The sequence below is a fragment of the Schistocerca piceifrons genome, chromosome 5, assembly GCF_021461385.2.
Source record: "Schistocerca piceifrons isolate TAMUIC-IGC-003096 chromosome 5, iqSchPice1.1, whole genome shotgun sequence".
Classification (NCBI taxonomy): domain Eukaryota; kingdom Metazoa; phylum Arthropoda; class Insecta; order Orthoptera; family Acrididae; genus Schistocerca; species Schistocerca piceifrons.
Window position 1 is genome coordinate 565,084,316 of NC_060142.1, and position 19,650 is coordinate 565,103,965.

The 19,650-nt window shown below is 39.3% G+C and overlaps 1 protein-coding gene across 4 annotated transcripts in view; it reads left to right on the forward strand.

Moving 5' to 3' along the window:
* Window positions 1–19,650, forward strand: part of LOC124798017 (actin-related protein 8) — a 173,646-nt gene that overhangs the window by 113,927 nt on the left and 40,069 nt on the right. For all 4 annotated transcript variants that reach the window (XM_047261215.1, XM_047261216.1, XM_047261217.1 and 1 more), the window contains exons 8-10: window positions 2,174–2,248; window positions 3,458–3,604; window positions 15,182–15,431. In XM_047261215.1, coding sequence (XP_047117171.1) covers window positions 2,174–2,248; window positions 3,458–3,604; window positions 15,182–15,431 — 472 coding nt within the window. The remainder of the gene's footprint in view (window positions 1–2,173; window positions 2,249–3,457; window positions 3,605–15,181; window positions 15,432–19,650) is intronic.

Consider the following 19,650-nt stretch of genomic DNA (forward strand, 5'->3'; position numbering starts at 1 on the left):
CAGTTACAACAACTTTGAATCCATGTGTGAAACCAAAGTCAAAGATGGAAATGACAGTATTGTTTCATTGCCTAAAATTGTAGAGATGTCAAATGTGGAGGACATTGCAGAATGGATGGCAAATGATGATGTTGATGAACTAACTGACAATGATGTTATGGAAATGGTGATGCTTGGTGAAGTAACACAATAGGAGAAGGCAAACTAAAATGAGAGGATAAATATTAATCCACATTCGGAAGGGTTCAGAATGCTTGAGACAATGCTGCAGTAAGAGGAAGTAGTGCCAACTGATATCATTTGTTTGCAGAAGTGGAGGGATACTGCAGCAAGGAGGAGAGCTAAAGGATGGAAACAGTCGTGTATCAAAAACTTTTTTAACACCTCAGGCCTGTAAGTTTCATCCTTTTTATTATGCGTAGTTTTCACATGTGTGTAAATCATACATTTATACTTTACAATGCAGATTGTTTTATGTTTCCTGTTGTAATTTTTGAAGGGTGGAGTATGTACGTTTACATAACAAACACTTATAACTAGCTTGTTTCAGTAATAAATCAGAAAATGTTAGTGAAATTGAGTTTTGGTATAAAAAAGAGGTGTTTTGAATGGTACTGTTGGGGTTGGAAGAGAGAATTAATAGAACTTCGATCTATCCAGCGTTTTGTTATCGGCTTGATGTTCCAACATATTAGGCTAGACAGTTGAGAGTCTACTGTACTTGTGACTGATTAACTGCAAAAACATTTTTTGGGTACTCTTCAGCAGCAATTTAATCCTGCCCATCGCAGAGAAAAACCTGCTTGATCACTTCTGAGTTGATTACTATGTTAGTTGCCGCGTGGGATTAGCCAAGCGGTCTAAGGCGCTGCAGTCATGGACTGTGTGGCTGGTCCCGGCGGAGGTTCGAGTCCTCCCTCGGGCATGGGTGTGTGTTTGTCCTTAGGATAATTTAGGTAAGGTAGTGTGTAAGCTTAGGGACTGATGACCTTAGCAGTTAAGTCCCATAAGATTTCACACACTACTATGTTAGTTATCAGTAGCCACTGTTCAGTTTTGTATATCGGGATTACTAACTGGATTCTTCTTTTGCTACAGCTGCTTCTGAAACTTTTCATGTTGGGAACTTTCTCTTACTGCTTAAATTTACAGTTATCTCTCCTATTGTTTCATACTGTTTTAAGTCATGTATATTGGTGTCCTCCAACCTATTGTGCTTCTTTTCCTTCACATTCACTTCTTTATTTTTGTTTTTCTTCTTTTTACCAGAGTTTGGGTTTACTTATGCTATCCCACCTATATGTTACCTTACCTTTATGTTACCTTTTCTTTCTTTTGGTTGCTTCTCCAAAGTTTGTTGGTTCTTTCCTTTTATTTTGCGTTATATTACTCTTTTCTCATTTGTGTTATCATTTCTGTCTGTTATTTACTCATCTCCAACTTGTAGAGTGATCTCTCTGCCACTTCATATGTCTCAGACTTGCAAATCTCATTTGTACTAGCATTATTCAGGTTCATCTTGTCCTGTTCTGTGTAGTCTCTTATTGAATAGTGCCTTGGATGATTTACATTTTACCCTGAACTGTCCAATTTCCTCTGGCTCTTGTATGTTTACATATGAACTTGCTTCAGCTTAGCATGCAGATTTTTTTCCATTTATTTATTTGATCACTTTCTCATTTTGGAGATACTTGAAGTGAATTAATAGTTCGTGAAGTATTCTTGCTGGTGAAAGGAGTTCTTAGTTACATATAAAATTCAGTGCAACAATAACACAACTGCTCCTTCTCACAGAATTTAATGAGAAAATAAATTCTATGTGACTCAGCAGTGATATGAAATAGAAACAGGTGAGCAAATAGAAGTATGTACTTCAAAGTTGCTTATTAGTCAGTTACTGGAAATTTAATTTTGTTCATTAATTACACTCATTTTTCTAAATATGAGAAGATACCAAGTGACTTGTAAATAACTAATAGCTTTAGTGGAAAGGGGGGGAGGGGGGGGGGGTGTTATGTCCATTTCTGCTTTTTGCGCGTGGTCAGTTCTGGGTTGCCAGTTTCATGTATAAGCACATACACTGCTATTTAACTTCCAACAGTTCTTTATTGAAAGCTTTTCTTGTCTTTTTTACATGCAGTTGGTTCAAGTTTCTTACAAGACACTTTTGCAGGATATATGTGGTTCACAAGAAAAGTCATTTGTTCTGAAGCAGCCAAACCGACCAACAAGAAAATACACATTGCAGGTAAGATGCCTATGACCAAAAATTAACTGTTTTGATTGATAAAGTGACAGACATATTTTATTTCATAAGTGTGTAAAATGTTGAGATCTTGCTTGTATGGCAGTGATAAAGTGACTCTCCATACTATTGAAAGCAGTTTTTAACTGTACATTCTTAAACAAAGACCAGTATTCAAGCTCTTTAGCTCAGCAGTTATTATTCCACTGAAAAAAAAAAGTTAGAGATAGGCAGAGAGTAGTAAATATTTTAATTGAGCCATGATGCTGGAATGTAGCTATGAAGAATACATTATTGAAAGTGAGAAGAAAAGGGGGGGCGGGGGGAGTGGGGAGAGAGCGTGTATAATGGGAGGCTAACAGTTGGGGAGAAAGTACCCTACATTTCAAACAGAGCAATTGAAACACATTGCTGCATGTCATAGATATTTCAGGAATTATGTATTTAAATTGCAAGGCAAATCACTTCTCAATATTTTATGGTTACAGAAGCTCCATTTCCAGCATTCAGTTGCTATAAAAAAGTCTTTCTACTTTTTCTAATATTAATTCTATGGAATGATCAGTTTCAACTATTATTCTACAGCTGCTCTCTTCCATTTTGTACCACAGTATAAATTGAGCCTAATTGTTTGTAGGCATTGTACTTCGTCAAAAAAAGCTAAGCTCAGACTGATAGCTAAAAGCTATTGTTGTACATTTGTTTCCTATTTATATTCTTGTCTTGGATACACCTGAATGGAGTACTCTGAGATCCCCCTTGGCTCTCTGCACAGCATTGCTACCTCTCTTCAGCACTTGCTCTGAATTCTTTATTTCTGTTAATGAACTCTATCCATTGCATATCAGCTAAGGAGTACCATAAACAAAATGATACTAAACACAAAACAAGTATATAAAACACATTCATTGCACATACAAGTGACTTTGATTCACAGGTTACTTGCACATATTCATCCTCCTTTGCTATTTCTGACTCAGACAATACGATCACTTTAACACATGCTTACTCATTTTTAGATATCTAGGGTACAAAAATTTGTACACATTTAATGCATACAAGAAAAAAACTCCGAACTCAGTCCAAACAGGTCCCAGAAGGCTCAACAACACTGACTGACCAGAATGGAGTCTTCGATATTCTCTACATGTTTCTCCAGCTGTTGAACATCCTGAACTGATTACAAATGTTTGTGTGTAATTTCATGTTTAGGTTGGGGATGAATGCATAGTGGCACCTCTGAGTTTGTTCCAACCTGAATTGCTTGCAGTCACTGGGCCAAAACAAGTACACATTCAGAAACGATCTACTGGAGACCCCGAGGACCCTCATGATGATAATTATTTGCGGGAAACAAGTGTAAGTATCAAGATTTTGAAAATGGCATGGGTTTCCTAAATTTATCAGTGTACATTGTTTTGTACATGTTACATTTTTTGTGTTTCTTATGTTTATATGAAAAACTGCATGAGACTCATGCTATGAAGAAAGATTGAATCTGTTTCAGTTTGATTGTGATTCTTTAAAAAATATCATGTTTTTCGTTTTTAGAATATTAGAAAAATATTTCTGAGGGTTGAATGAAAAGTAATGCTTCCCCCTGCATTAATTGGGTTTGGATGGGAATATTTTAATAAATCAAATGCAGAAATAATCCTTAGAATGATCTTTAATTATCAATATTCACTGTCCCACATAATCACCAGCCAATTGGATACATTTCTGCCAACAATGAACAAGTTTTCTGGAGCCCTCAGGGAAGAAGTTGACACTCTGTTTCTGCAACTACAGTCTCACAGTTCTCTCAACGTCTTCATCAGAAGCATAATGATGTCACCGCAGATCGTTTTTCGCTATCAGGAACAGATGGCAGTCAGATGGTGCTAAATGTGTACTGTGTGGAGGATGCCGTATGGTGGTGAGATTCAGTCTCTGAAGTTCTGCTATGGTGGCACGTGAAATGTGTGGTTTGGCATTGTCATGCTGCAGGAAAACATTTCCCTTTTTCTTTTGGACCCTTGTTAGCCTTAATTTCAGAGCTTGCAGCATGTTGTTGTTCCACGATCAAGGAAATCAACCTGGACAACACCGTCTGTGTCCCAGAACACTGTGGCCATAATTTTTCCAGCTGAGGGCTGTGTCTTGAATTTCTTTTTCTGGGGCAATCCCTTGTGTCGATATTCCATAGACTGACGTTCCACTCCAGTTCGTAATGGTGTAACCATGTTTCGTCACCTGTCACAATTGAATGGGAAGGCCATCACCTTCATTCTCGTAATGAGAGAGGAGTTCCTGGCAAATTTCAAGTCTGTACACTTTCATTTCAGGAGTCAGCATCCAGGGTACCCATCGTGCACAGATCTTCTGATAGCCAAGCAAAGCAATAATGTGACCTACACATTCTTGTGAAATACCGATTGTACTTGCAGTTTCTCTCTGAGTGATACGACAATCGTCCTGAATCAATCTGTCAACATTTCACTTGTGAAACTCGGTGGTTGCTGTCACAGGACGTCTAACTCATTGTTTGTCACGCAGGTCAGATGTTCCTGCCTCTACATCTTTAAACTTACTCACCCAACGACAAACAGTACTCACATCAACATAACCACCATAAACTGCCTCATTCTCTGGTGAATCTTTTTTGGGGTGTCACCTTCTGCTGTCAAAAATTCAATGACTACAAGTTGCTTAAATCACATTGATAGACCATCTGCGCAGGGCATTGACCAACCGTCTGCACGGGGTTCCACACTTTATGCTGTAACAAAACAACCGTTCAATGCTAAGGCTTCCCGCCAACTGGAGCTATAGAGAAGAGGCTACGGAACAAACATACCCATGCTGCCAACTGTTGAAGAGTTATGAAGGTGGAGGCATTGCTTTTCAGTGAATCCTTGTATAAGCAATTTGCTTTCCAAAAGTCATTTATAGTTAATATTTTTATATCTTTGGTGAAAGCAAAAAAAGTGTAAATTTTTCACAGGCTGTATTGCAAAGACAACCACCTAACCTTTGTTTAAAAGTCAGTTGCAGTAGTAAAATTTTGCACAAGTGAATCTGGATGTACCAGCAAAACAAATCAGCAGTCAAAAACTATTGGGCTTGCGAAGACAAACACAGTTGTAACTGGTTTATTCGACAAGCAATGCTTATTCTGATATAGAACCTTGGCTTTGGGCATGACTAAATACCAAATTATGAAAGCAGGAAATGTATTTGCCCCTGGGAAGATACAAAGTAATACATGGTCCAGTAATATCAGTATGACCACCACCTACGTGAGACATCAATATGCAATAACCACTCACAGGCGGCAGGTGGCAGCACTAACAGTAAAGTGGAAAATGTGTGATTTATGTGACATCCAAAAGGGGATGATCATTTGTTTTCTAACTGAGCAAGGAAGCATTTTTGAAACAGCTAAGTTTGTAGACCGTGCATAGCAAAATGTTGCCATCCAAAACCAGTGCCGAGATAACTGTGGTGCACCATGGGCAATAGAAGACGGGTGGACTACGGCTGAGGAGATGTGTGGCATGGCTGTTGGCATGTGTGTTGTGGAACATCTGAAAGAAAACACCCTGCAACAATCGTTGGAAGGATCCGAGCCAGAGGAGGGAGCATTATGGCATGGAGAATGTTTTTGTGTCTTTCCTTAGGTAATCTCGTCATTCTGGAAAGCACAATGGATCAACACAAATGGATGCATCTTTCCTTGGAAACCATTTTTTCTTGGCATGATGGCATCTACCAGCAGGACAGTGCAATGTTTCTCACTGTTGTTAGTGTACATGCATGATTTGAGGAGTGCCAGGATGAGTTCGCCCTATTTCCCTGGCCACCAAACGTCTTGGAGTTAAACCCATTTGAGAATCTATGGGACTACCTCGATCGGTCTGCTTGCAGCATGGTTCCTTAACTGAGAAACGTAGCACAGTTGGCCATAGCGCTGGAGTCAACATGACTCCACATCCATTTTGGAACTTCCAGAACCTTATAGACTTTCTTCCTCGACACTTCACAGTGGTTCACATAGCAAAATGTGGTTATTCAGGCTTCTGACAGATGGTCACATTATTGTGACTGGACAGTGTTTATCAAAACCTCATGTGGTTTCTTAGGTTTTGTTTATGGCTGCTTTTGCAATCTGGCAGGCTTTTGTACTACATTTGTTGTGCCACATTTTTACAGTATGTTACTGATACTTTTTAATGATCAGGAATGCTCATAAATTTAGATAGAGAATCTCAAGTGGCCACGAGCTGAAATTATTCGACACAAATGGGCCTTGTGTTTTTGTCACAATTTTGCTTTTAACACATAATCAGGAATGATATAGGGTAGCCACCATTTACAGTAAATTGTTAGCAATTTCACTTTGATTCTGGCAGATAAATGAATGTTTAACAACTTTTTCAAGAGTAGTGCTGGACCACACCCTTTCTTTCTTGCTAGCTGCTATAATAAGACTCATATAGTCAGTCATCACATTTCATGTAAACATTCACCAAAGTTATTTTGCACTTTATTAATGTATGTTCTTCAAAATACTAATAACATTCTAATTCCCAAAGGTACACTCTTTGGCCAGGAGCATCTAAACTTACCATCCCTCACTACAAAATACAAACAGTCACTCTTACTCTTTGCCCTTCACTTGATCACTCTCTATATATCAATCCCTTTTTATATAAGGGGCATTCAAAAAGAAACGAGCCGGAGGCATAATTACAGAAACCAACACCAGTATGTTAGAAGTATTGACCCTGGCTGTTGAGACACTTGACCCACTGTGACCCAAGGCGGTGAATGGCTGTCTCATAAAATTCCTGGGACTGCGATGTTAACCAGTTCTGCACATACAGCTGGACGGCGTTGTCCGAGGTGAATCATTTACCCCTCAGAGCCTTTTTAAGGCGATCAGAAATGGTGTAATCACAGGGAGAGAGGTCCGGACTGTATGGAGGGTGGCTGAGAACCTCCCATTTGAATTTCTGCAGGAGTGCTGCGACTGTGTTGGCCATATGAGACTTTGTATTGGCATGGAGCAGAATGACCCCATGGGTGGGATTGCCTGGTTGTTTTGATTTGATTGCTTGGCGATGGGTGGTCAAGGTTTGTGAGTAATGCTAGACATTCACTGTTGTCCCGTGCTGCAGGAAGTGCATCAGAAGTGGGCCATCTTGGTCAAAGAAGAATGTCAGCATAGGGGCAAACGATTCACCTCGGATGACGATGTCCAGCTGTACGTATAGAACCCAGGAATTTTATGAGACAGCCATTCACTGCCTTGTGTCACAGTGGGACAAGTGTCTCAACAGCCGGTGTCAGTACTTCTAACATACAGATATTGGTTTCTGTAATTATGCCTCTGACTCGTTTCTCTTTGAATATCAATTATCAACCCTTTGTCTCATCCAAGGTAGATCCCCAGCACAGCATGCATCAATGCTAATGAAATCAGTCTTCTACCGAATACACTGTAAAGTGTCCTTGCATTACCGTGGTATGTTTACCTGCTTAACATTTGGGTAGCTAAGCTGAGTGATGGCCAGAGTGCCACAGAGGGTTCCATGCCTTGTAAAGTGTTACATGTATGTGAATGATGAAAAGTAGGCTGAGGGCCAAATTGGTTCAATTTTAAGCAGACTAACAGAAAGCAAAAATTGCACGCTGTGATACTATGATCAGAGTTAGTTGGCACGTGGCTTTCAGGACTAGCAGCCGTAGAATTTGCTATTATTGTCCGATGTTTAACAAGAGAATAACTATGGCGCATGTATTAGGAAAGAATGCATACATGTTGACTTATATTGTGGAAAAGAGTCAGTTTCAGTACAATAAATAGTGTTTTGGTATAACTGTTGTGTGTGAAGAATTACGTATTTCTTTTTGAAGAGAGACATGGTGTATGATTTTATATTTGATTATTCATCATTTACTACTCTCCCATCCTGGTCCCTTCCGCAAATCAACCAACCAACCTTACATGTAACTACCATGACAGGACAATCCTAAGTGAAGGAGTACTTGGTAGAGGCTAAATTGAGGACAATATTAAAAGTAAAATAGTGATCACCAAAGAACCGGAGGCATGTGTCTACAGTAAGTGAACCACACAGCCAGAGTGGAATTTTTGAACAGTGAATCGAACAAATGAAATATGCTTCGCAAAAGTGATATGCTAGAAGGAACTACAATAACACAAGGGAACAGCCTCCAGAGTTGCAGGATATTCCACACCGCATGACAATAGCAGTGGAAGATAATGAAATGTTAATTTGCAAGAAACAAAATTGTATTTTGGCCAAGAAGTGGCGCAGCAGAACCGTTGAGTGACAGAGTTGTACTTTTGGTGTATGGAATAGCATGTGACGACCTAGAGTGAGCTGTGTTAGAACCGTAGACCTTGCCATTAGTGGGGAGGCTTGCGTGCCTCAGTGATACAGATGGCCGTATCGTAGGTGCAACCACAATGGAGGGGTATCTGTTGAGAGGCCAGACAAACATGTGGTTCATGAAGAGGGGTAGCAGCCTTTTCAGTAGTTGCAGGGGCAACAGTCTGGATGATTGACTGAGCTGGCCTTGTAACACTAACCAAAACGGCCTTGCTGTGCTGGTACTGCAAACGGCTGAAAGCAAGGGGAAACTACAGCCGTAATTTTTCCCAAGGGCATGCAGCTTTACTGTATGGTTAAATGATGATGGTGTCCTCTTGGGTAAAATACTCCAGAGGTAAAATAGTCCCCCATTCGGATTTCCGGGCAGGGACTACTCAAGAGGATGTCGTTATCAGGAGAAAGAAAACTGGCGTTCTAGCGTTCTACAGATTGGAGCGTGGAATGTCACATCCCTTAATCAGGCAGGTAGGTTAGAAAATTTAAAAAGGGAAATGGATAGGTTAAAGTTAGACATAGTGGGAATTAGTGAAGTTCGGTGGCAGGAGGAACAAGACTTTTGGTCAGGTGAATACAGGGTTATAAATACAAAATCATATAGGAGTAATGCAGGAGTAGGTTTAATAATGAATAAAAAAATAGGAGTGCGGGTAAGCTACTACAAACAGCATAGTGAATGCATTATTGTGGCCAAGATAGACACGAAGCCCACACCTACTACAGTAGTACGAGTTTATATGCCAACTAGCTCTGCAGATGATGAAGAAATTGATGAAATGTATGATGAGATAAAAGAAATTATTCAGGTAGTGAAGGGAGACAAATATTTAATAGTCATGAGTGACTGGAATTCGGTAGTGGGAAAAGAGAGAGAAGAAAACGTAGTAGGTGAATATGGATTGGGGCTAAGAAATGAAAGAGGAAGCCGCCTGGTAGAATTTTGCACAGAGCACAACTTAATCATAGCTAACACTTGGTCCAAGAATCATAAAAGAAGGTTGTACTCATGGAAGAATCCTGGAGATACTAGAAGGTATCAGATAGATTATATATTGGTAAGACAGAGATTTAGGAACCAGGTATTAAATTGTAAGACATTTCCAGGGGCAGATGTGGACTCTGACCACATTCTATTGGTTATGAACTGTAGATTAAAACTGAAGAAACTGCAAAAAGGTGAGAATTTAAGGAGATGGGACCTGGATAAACTGACTAAACCAGTGGTTGTACAGAGTTTTAGGGAGAGCATAAGGGAATAAATGCCACGAATGGGGGAAAAAGTAGAAGAAGAATGGGTAGCTCTGAGGGATGAAGTAGTGAAGGCAGCAGAGGATCAAGTAGGTAAAAAGATGAGCTCTAGTAGAAATCCTTGGGTAATAGAAGAAATATTGAATTTAATTGATGAAAGGAGAAAATATAAAAATGCAGTAAATGAAGCAGACAAAAAGGAATACAAACATCTCAAAAATGAAATCGACAGGAAGTGCAAAATGGCTGAGTACGGATGGCTAGAGGACAAATGTAAGGATGTAGAGGTTTGTCTCATTAGGGATAAGATAGATACTGCCTACAGGAAAATTAAAGAGACCTTTGAAGAAAAGAGAACCACTTGTATGAATATCAAGAGTTCAGATGGAAACCCAGTTCTAAGCAGAAAGGTGGAAAGAGTATATAGAGGGTCTATACAAGGGCGATGTACTTGAGGACAATATTATGGAAATGGAAGAGGATGTAGATGAAGATGAAATGGGAGACACAATACCGCGTTAAGAGTTTGACAGAACACTGAAAGACCTGAGTCGAAACAAGGCCCCAGGAGTAGACAACATTCCATTAGAACTACTGACCACCGTAGGAGAGCCACTCCTGACAAAACTCTACCATCTGGTGAGCAAGATGTAGGAGACAGGCGAAATACCCTCAGACTTCAAGAAGAATATAATAATTCCAATCCCAAAGAAAGCAGGTGTTGACAGATGTGAAAATTACCGAAGTATCAGTTTAGTAAGTCACAGCTACAAAATACTAACGCGAATTCTTTACAGACGAATGGAAAAACTGGTAGAACCCGACCTCGGAGTGGATCAGTTTGGATTCCGTAGAAATATTGGAACATGTGAGGCAATACTGACTCTAAGACTTACCTTAGAAGAAAGATTAAGGAAAGGCAAACCTACATTTCCAGCATTTGTAGACTTAGAGAAAGCTTGTGACAATGTTGACTGGAATACTCTCTTTCAAATTCTAAAGGTGGCAAGGGTAAAATACAGGGAGTGAAAGGCTATTTACAATTTGTACAGAAATCAGATGGCAGTTATAAGAGTCGAGGGGCATGAAAGGGAAGTAGTGGTTGGGAAGGGAGTGAGACAGGGTTGTAGCCTCTCCTCGATGTTATTCAATCTGTATATCGAGCAAGCAGTAAAGTAAATAAAAGAAAAATTCAGAGTAGGTTTTAAAATCCATGGAGAAGAAATAAAAACTTTAAGGTTCGCCGATGACTTTGTAATTCTGTCAGAGACAGCAAAGGACTTGGAAGAGCAGTTGAACGGAATGCACAGTGTCTTGAGAGGAGAATTTAAGATGAACATCAACAAAATCAAAACTAGTATAATGGAATGTAGTCAAATTAAGTCGGTTGATGCTGAGGGAATCAGATTAGGAAATGAGACATTTAAAGCAGTAAAGGAGTTTTGCTATTTGGGGAGCAAAATAACTGATGATGGTCGAAGTAGAGAGGATATAAAATGTATACTGGCAATGGCAAGGAAAGCGTTTCTGAAGAAGAGAAATTTGTTAACATCAAGTATAGATTTAAGTGTCAGGAAGTCGTTTCTGAAAGTATTTGTATGGAGTGTAGCCATGTATGGAAGTGAAACATGGACGATAAATAGTTTGGACAAGAAGAGAATAGAAGCTTTCGAAATGTGGTGCTACAGAAGAATGCTGAAGATTAGATGGGTAGATCACATAACTACTGAGGAGGTATTGAATAGAATTGGGGAGAAGAGGAGCTTGTGGCACAACTTGACAAGAAGAAGGGACCGGTTGGTAGGACATGTTCTGAGGCATCAAGGGATCACAAATTTAGCATTGGAGGGCAGCGTGGAGAGTAAAAATCGTAGAGGGAGACCAAGAGATGAATAAATTAAGCAGATTCTGAAGGATGTAGACTGCAGTAGGTACTGGGAGATGAAGAAGCTTGCACAGGATAGAGTAGCATGGAGAGCTGCATCAAACCAGTCTCAGGACTGAAGACCACAACCACAACAACAACAACAACAACAACAACTGTGTTAGAACTGTACTCTAAATATGTATTCAAACTGTTGAGACTGAACTATTACAAATGTTCATATTATAGCTGAAAGAAGTGAGAACTGCAATGAAATCAGTTTCAAAGAACAACTGCAGAAATTTTCGTGAGAAAGGGAGGCGCAGTGGTTATAGGAGAAGGAGAGGCAGTAAATAAGTCAAGAATTTATAAACTACAGAAAGCACCATGGATAAGACAAAGGGAGAAAGAGAATGAAGAATGAATGAGAAAAATGTGGGAAAAATGGGAGAAAAGAAAGACACAATGGTGGGAAGAATTAAAAAATAATTTTAAGCAAATGTTGCACAAGCCAGAAGAACATGTTGCAAAATCAGAAAATTTAGAAACTGAACATTAAGTAGAAATGCCATAAGTGGACATGGGGGTATGGAAAACAGACAAACTGGAAACAGTTGACGATATGAATGAATAAGTCTGTGTGAATACAAATTTAGGTCAGGTAGATTAAGCAAAAGAAAAAAAAAGCAATATATAAGCAGTGGATCATAGTGTAATGAAATAGAGGAAGAATTGTGTAAATTGGAGACCTAAGTTGTGGCAAATTTGTGTGTTGATGATGTATTGAAAGCAGACCAGATGAGTGGACATCAACTGGAGTTTAATTTTGATGACAATGGATGAAGATTCAGAAGGACAAAAGTGAGCAAATGGTATATCTAAAGAGAAGAAGACTACAGAAGATACCAAGGCATTTACAATGATTTACTGTGCTACAATAGCAGAAGACTGTGAGAAGCGGGCACAAATGGATCAGGTAAAATATAGCAGTTTGAACAGCATCTAGAAGAGGAAAAAGCACCATTGAAGAAGAAAAAATTACCCATAATATCATTGAGAACCATACTGTAGCACCACCACTATTTTTCAGCGCTACAAGGGTGCAGGCGAGTGTGGAATTTACCAGACGATTGTTCTGACAGATGCAGATGCATCGCTTCCCAGCCAGTGGGCCACCTTGGGGCTCGCTTCAGCTGCAGCTGACCTTCTGCCCTAGGCACACACCGAGGGGGGCATTACCACGACAGAGTGTTGCTTTCCTCAATAAAATGTATGACTAATAATGAAGCTTCTCTGAGCCACTATAAATCATGTTCCTGACAACAACCTACTGTGTCAGTCCAACCCTGCCTCTGTAAAGGTTATCCACGACAGGTCTCTTGATTTCGGTGTCGCGTATGGGATCAACATCTCAGGCTGTACCAGGAACCTCGTCTGTAGCCACAACTTGCAGTGTCCACATGCAATGGGGTGAGTGCAGTTTATGTTTATTTTTGTTGTCATCCATCTCAGGCTTCTATAATACAAAAACTGAAGAGAGCAGACCAAAATGCAATAAAAGGAAAGTGAGCAGAAGAAATGTGTGGCAAAGAAAGGAGAGCTAAGAGAGGGTGAAAGGGAAAATCAAATGAGATGGAGAACTGGAAACTATTTTGAAAACATCGACATCACACTTGTGCCCCGGGAAAAAACATAGAACTTGTTTTACAGCAGCAGACAGACTGAAGCCTTTTTATGCTGTAGTAACAAGTGGAATAGAATTCTGTTCATAAAAAACTTTATGAGTGTAAATGACTTCGCAGTATTCAAAATATTATCTGCAAGTGGACACTTAGGTGGTATTTGTTAAGCATTGAGTTTACAACATGTCCTGAACTGACAGCAGTAGCCTATGTAACTATGAGTAATAGCTTATGAAGATTCAGGGGTGGGAGGTGGAATGCCTCATCCCACCAAGCAGCGAGCTGAGCCAAGTCCACATGTCAACACTGCAAAGGCACGGAACTTAACCAACACAGCTGCCGTCTTTGGGTTCACTGGGTATGAGTCTGTGCATGCACAGGACTTACCACTGGCTGCTGGTGCCAGAGTGGGAGCATTGACCTACAGCTGTACATGCCAAGCCAACAGCTAAAGTTTACAAACAGGGCCATGTGTACTATAGCATGAGTGCATAAAGTACCCTTCCATGATGAACCACAAGTGGCCTATCATCATACCCGCTAATTAACTGTGCTTATGTGTATAGTGCAAATGTGAGGAAAAGTGTATTTCATATTATGTTTGGTTTGCCAATTTACATACTGTTTTCTTTCAGCTGATGGATTCAAACTAAAGACATAAGGTGACTAATGACATGGATGTTGTTTAGCTGAATTGTTAAGTGATTGAAATCTCATTTCTAATTGTGTGTTTTGATGGTTAATCTTATTTTGTGTTTTTCTATTTGTTACGTTTAAAAATCAGAGTATACTGAATCACTTGAGTAAAATAAGTTTGGTCAGCACCGGTATGTGTATATCTGTTAGTAGTGAGCAATTAATGAATTATCTGTGACCATACTGATGTGAAACACTTACAAAGTAAGCTAGTTTGTGGTACTAGTTATGCAATTCTAATTTCATTAACTTCAAGTTTTGCCTATTCTTGTTTTTGTAATTTTTCAAATTTTTTGCCAAATTTTAAAAAGAAGTTGGTGGGAGAATTTAATGTATCTTTGCCTTACAGTGATACCTTTGCCTTAATCTAATCTTTGAGTGGCAGCCAGAGTGCGGAGCAGTTGTTAGGGTTGCATGTCCACTTCTATTAGAATGATACATGCAGGCTGAGTGCTGAGCAAATAAGAATATTGAGCAGAATAGCTGGAAGTATAAGAATGCATGAATAATTTTATATCAAAGTAGCAAATAGTTGATGCATTGCTGTCAGAACTAGCAGTCATATAATTTGCTATTTTTGTCTTTTATTGAACAAGAAAATTGGCACTGTGCTTGTAATAGGAAAGAGTACATACGTGTGTACTTATCTTGTGAAAAAGAGCAAGTTTCAGTTTAACAAGTAGTGTTCTGACATAACTCCCTCACTCTATCTGCGAGAGTAACAGGAAAGGAAATGACTAGTAGCGGTACAGGGTAATCTCCACCACACACTCTACTGTGACTTGCGGAGTATTTATGGCGATGTACATGTAGCTGAACTGCTGTGTGTGTAGAATTATTTCTTTCTTTTTAATGTTCGACATATTGTGTGATTTAGTACTTGCCTTTCGATATTTACTTTTCCCCTACACTGATAGAGCCTTACAATATTTATACTACTACTAAAACACGTGGCAGTTTTCACTAAATTTTTCAGTTCTTTCTTAAAAATTCATATTTCTTAGGGTAATATGTTGATTTTGTTGTTTTTATTACATTTTGACAGAGACGGGGAGCGAAAGAGGCCCTGGAACCTTTGTCAGGTGGTTTTGCTGGAAGTGAACTGGATGGCATGAATGCAGGTCTAGATTGCAGTGGTGTTGGGGGACAGACAGGTGAAGAAGATATAGTAGTGGATGCTATGGATGCAACAGTTCCAACTACTGTTCGGGATGCTGATACAAAAGAATTTGTTGTTGGGCCAGAACAGGTTCTTGGTCTTGATCAGGCTATTCTACAAAGTATTGATCGTTGCCGTAAGTCCAGATTGTTACTAATGAATCACACATTTGTTATAACTGTCTAGTTTTTACCATGTCCTGATTTTCAGTATTTTTAATCAAGATGTTGCTGTTGCAAAGCATATTTTATAGTATTTCGTATGTTATTGTTACAGGGAACAGTTTCTTAAGGAAATTTTTGTAGCAGAAGTTGTGTAATAGTAATTTACAATCACTTGACTATTTATTCTGAAAGTATCTAAGATTTAAAAGAAATAAATTTTGAAATGGTTATTACAGTGTAACTGCAGACATAATTTGCCACTGACTCATTGACAGATAGAAACATAATTTACCAGATTATAACTGAAGTTGTTATGGTCCATTTACCTGTAGTTTGATGTTGCACTCAGTTTTGATGAAAGTTGAAGTCTCGTATCTTGCTGTACTTAAAAAAAAATCATGGAAACAGATGCTGTTAAGGATAATGCTAAATGATGTAGACCACATAAGAAATGAATTTTAAAAGGGTTTCCTTCCACTTTATTTTCACCATAATGTAGTCGATAGCCAGTTCCAAGTTTACAATTTATAGTTTATATAGGTAAAGGGATGCACGTCTCTTCCTTTGTAAATACATATGGAAGAAGAATTACCCAATCATTAAACACACTCACAAACTTTGTTAAGTTCACAGTGGCATAAACTAGCTTGCCTAAGATTGTTAAGGCTCCAAATATTACTCGTTTCATATTCCTTGCAGACATATGTATTGTGCGTATCACACTTTTCAGAAGAATTAAGGGAACATGATGTTGGGCATCTGCCATACTCCACTGAGCACTAATTGAGGACTGGGTATGTTACCAAATTGTAATGTTATCTTTCACAAATTAAATACACAACAGAACATCACTAGATCCTCAATAATTTACGTAAAAAGAACTGATATGTCTGACAAGTGTCAAAAACAAAGTGGAAACAGTCATTTATCCCATCATCCTGGATGCTTTTCATTGGATTTTCAGACAATACAGTAAAGTGTATGCTCTAGGTGAGCATTTATCACTGTCTGACACCTGTGTACCATTCTCTGTATAAGTCTGTGGAGGTCACCTTGTGGCATCCATTCCCATTCTGCAATGAGAGTCCACGAGAGTTCCTGGAGAGTCTGGGGACAATGGTGAACACTTCTGTCAAGCGTGTCCCCACATATGCATGATGAGGTTTAGGTTGAGACTCACTGCCAGCCATTCCATTACTTCAGAACACATCCCTGCGAACACCTGCCACATAGGCCCTGGCATTAGAAAGAATTCAGGGTCACCACCATATGCAGCAGTCACCACATAATCCAACAGGATCTGTTTGATGTGCTGCCTGGCAGTAAGGCAACTGTGGACAGTGGCAAGATCCAAATGGCTGTCAATACTGAAACCTCCCCACAACATCACAGAACCTTGGAAATCTGTCAATTTTCTGGACAGCATTTGGCAGGCACTACTCACCATTGGTCTCCACATATGAACATGGCCATTGTCTTGTGTCAGAGGATATCTGGACTCATCTGTGAATAGCACGTTTCCCAGTGACGAAGTTGACTGTTGACATGAGAATGGCAGAATTGAGGGTGAGCTGCAAGATGTTTTCGTGTCAAGTGTGTGCTCAAACAGGACTTCTAGGACATAAGGTTCTTTTGCATAACTTGTTCATTATAGTCTGATCGGATACAGCGACTCCAGTGGCTCTTCTGAAATCCTCATGCTATTCTGTTGCGGTATCCATATGTCACTGAAATGCTGAGATGGTCAGATATGGGTCTTCACATGGGGTTTTAATGCTTCGGCGACCTTGTCCAATTCCCTTGTGCACTGGCCAGTCTCTCTGTACTGTGTCCACAACATATGGATTACATGTGGAGAGGCATTGGCTTCTGCAGTAAAATGACTGAAAGTCCATTCTTTTTGGATCAAACAGAACTGTCCTTGCAGATTGTACTGCATTAAAATGTCACATTGCGTGTGCTTGGTCGAATACCATGTCCACAACTGCCATTTGTGTACCTCACTAGAAAACACTGTGACATTGATACACACTTCCTTCTGAAGGGTCACTGGACACGGTAATGTGTAACACAACCATTAGATGATGAATTATTTTAATTGTTGCCTTCAGTGAAAGTGAAGATCCCAAGCCATGCAGTGAGACCACAGTTGCTGCCTATATCAAAATAGATTTAACAAGACGGGTGCTGATACATGTGTTCCCCTTGTTAAAAGAAAAGAAAAAATTCCTTGATGTCTATATTTATGTGCTGCTCCATGACTCTGCTGTCAATATCTTCATTCTTGGCTTGTGTGTAACTTCTGTGTATTTTCTCACAGTAAATGTTTTTTTTTTCGTATCCAGGGTGTAATTACAAAGTTAATAAAATGTTTTCTTGCCTTTAAATAATATTTTTCATCAGGTTATGGGCCCAGTACACGTGTAAAGGCAAACAACACAGTTTCATTAAAACAATATTTGAAATGAGCGTATGTCTGTAAAGAAACATGACTGCTAGCGGCGATTATAAGGTCAGCATTGATAAGCTTGAAGGACCTGACGACTGGGCCAAATGGAAGTGGCATATTTCTATGGTGCTACGTTCATATGGACTAGAAGACATTATTAACGGTACACGTGAACGTGTAGAGTTGCCGCAAGATGCGACAAGTGAACAAAAAGAAGCGTACGTGGAATGGCACAAGGACGACGCAAAGGCAGCAAGTCTTATAGCAAGTGCGCTAAGTAAACCTGTTGCAGAACTCGTCTTAACGTGCAAAAATGCTAAAGAAATCTGGGACAAATTACGCGCCCGATTTGAACGTAGCAGTACTCAGCGTTTGAATATGTTGATTGAAACATTTTTCCGTGTTAAACGTGATGAATCGGAAGATATTAGTGCACATGTGGCCAAACTGCAAAAGTTATTTGTGGACCTGAACGATGAATTATCAAAACATGAAGAAAATACGCTATCTGAAAGAATCTTAAATGGTCGAATTTTGTCTACACTGGAAAAAAGACTACAACAATTTTAAGGATCTCTGGGATACGATACCGACAGAAAAGCAAAGCTTGAATTTATTGATTGAAAAACTCTGTACTATTGAACTGCGTGAACAAGACGTTAATGGAAGTGCAGCTTTTGTCGTTTCTAAAACAAGAAAACGGCAAACAAGTAATCAGCAAGTAAAGATGACGAAGTCACAATTAAAACAGAAGTTTCCGTGTAATAAATGCAAACAATTAGGTCACTGGGCAGCAGAGTGTCCACAGAACACTCGTGACAGCAATAAAAGAAAAGAGAAGAAGCGAGACAGTGAACACGCTGCATTTACTTCATACGCTATGGGTGTGTGTACCAGTAATCACAGTGACCCAAATAAATGGTATTGCGACAGTGGCGCTACAAATCATATCACTCCCAACAAACAGTATTTTGTTTCGTATAGTGAATTTGATGTTCCTCAAGTAATTTCATTGGGAAAACAAAATGTGAAAATGTGTGCGTACGGTCAAGGAACAGTTTACATCCAAATCCGACGAAACAATAAATGGCACAACGCTAGAATGGACAATGTTTTATACGTCCCTGATGCAAGTGCTAATCTGTTCTCTGTGAGAGCCATTGCCTGCAGAGGCTACAGTACTAATTTTAGTTATAATAATGTCTGTGTTCGAAAACAAGTCAGTGGCAATATTGTTATGACAGGTAAAGTGAAAAATGGACTTTATGTGTTGAACATGCGTGTTGTTAGAAATGCAAAAATGAATCGTATGAGCTTGATGACTTCATCCGAAACATTGCAAGTGTACCATGAAAGGTTTGGTCATCAGAATAAACAACATGTGAAGAATATTTTAAAAGGAATGAACATTAATGTGAAAGATGCCAAGAGTGAATTCTGTGACGGCTGTGCGGTTGGAAAGATGCATAGGCTGCCATTCAAAGCACGAACAATACGCGCTACCAGTACTGGTGAATTAATCCACGCGGATGTAAATGGACCAATGAGCACGAAATCTTTTGGAGGCAAGCATTATTATGTATGTTTCAAAGACGATTTTAGTAAATTTCGTCGAATTTTCTTTTTAAGACACAAAAGTGAAGTGTGTACTGTGCTTAAGCAGTTTTTAAATGAAGCACGAACTAATGGACATGTTGTCAAACAATTTAGATGTGATAGTGGCAAAGAATTTAACAATAAGA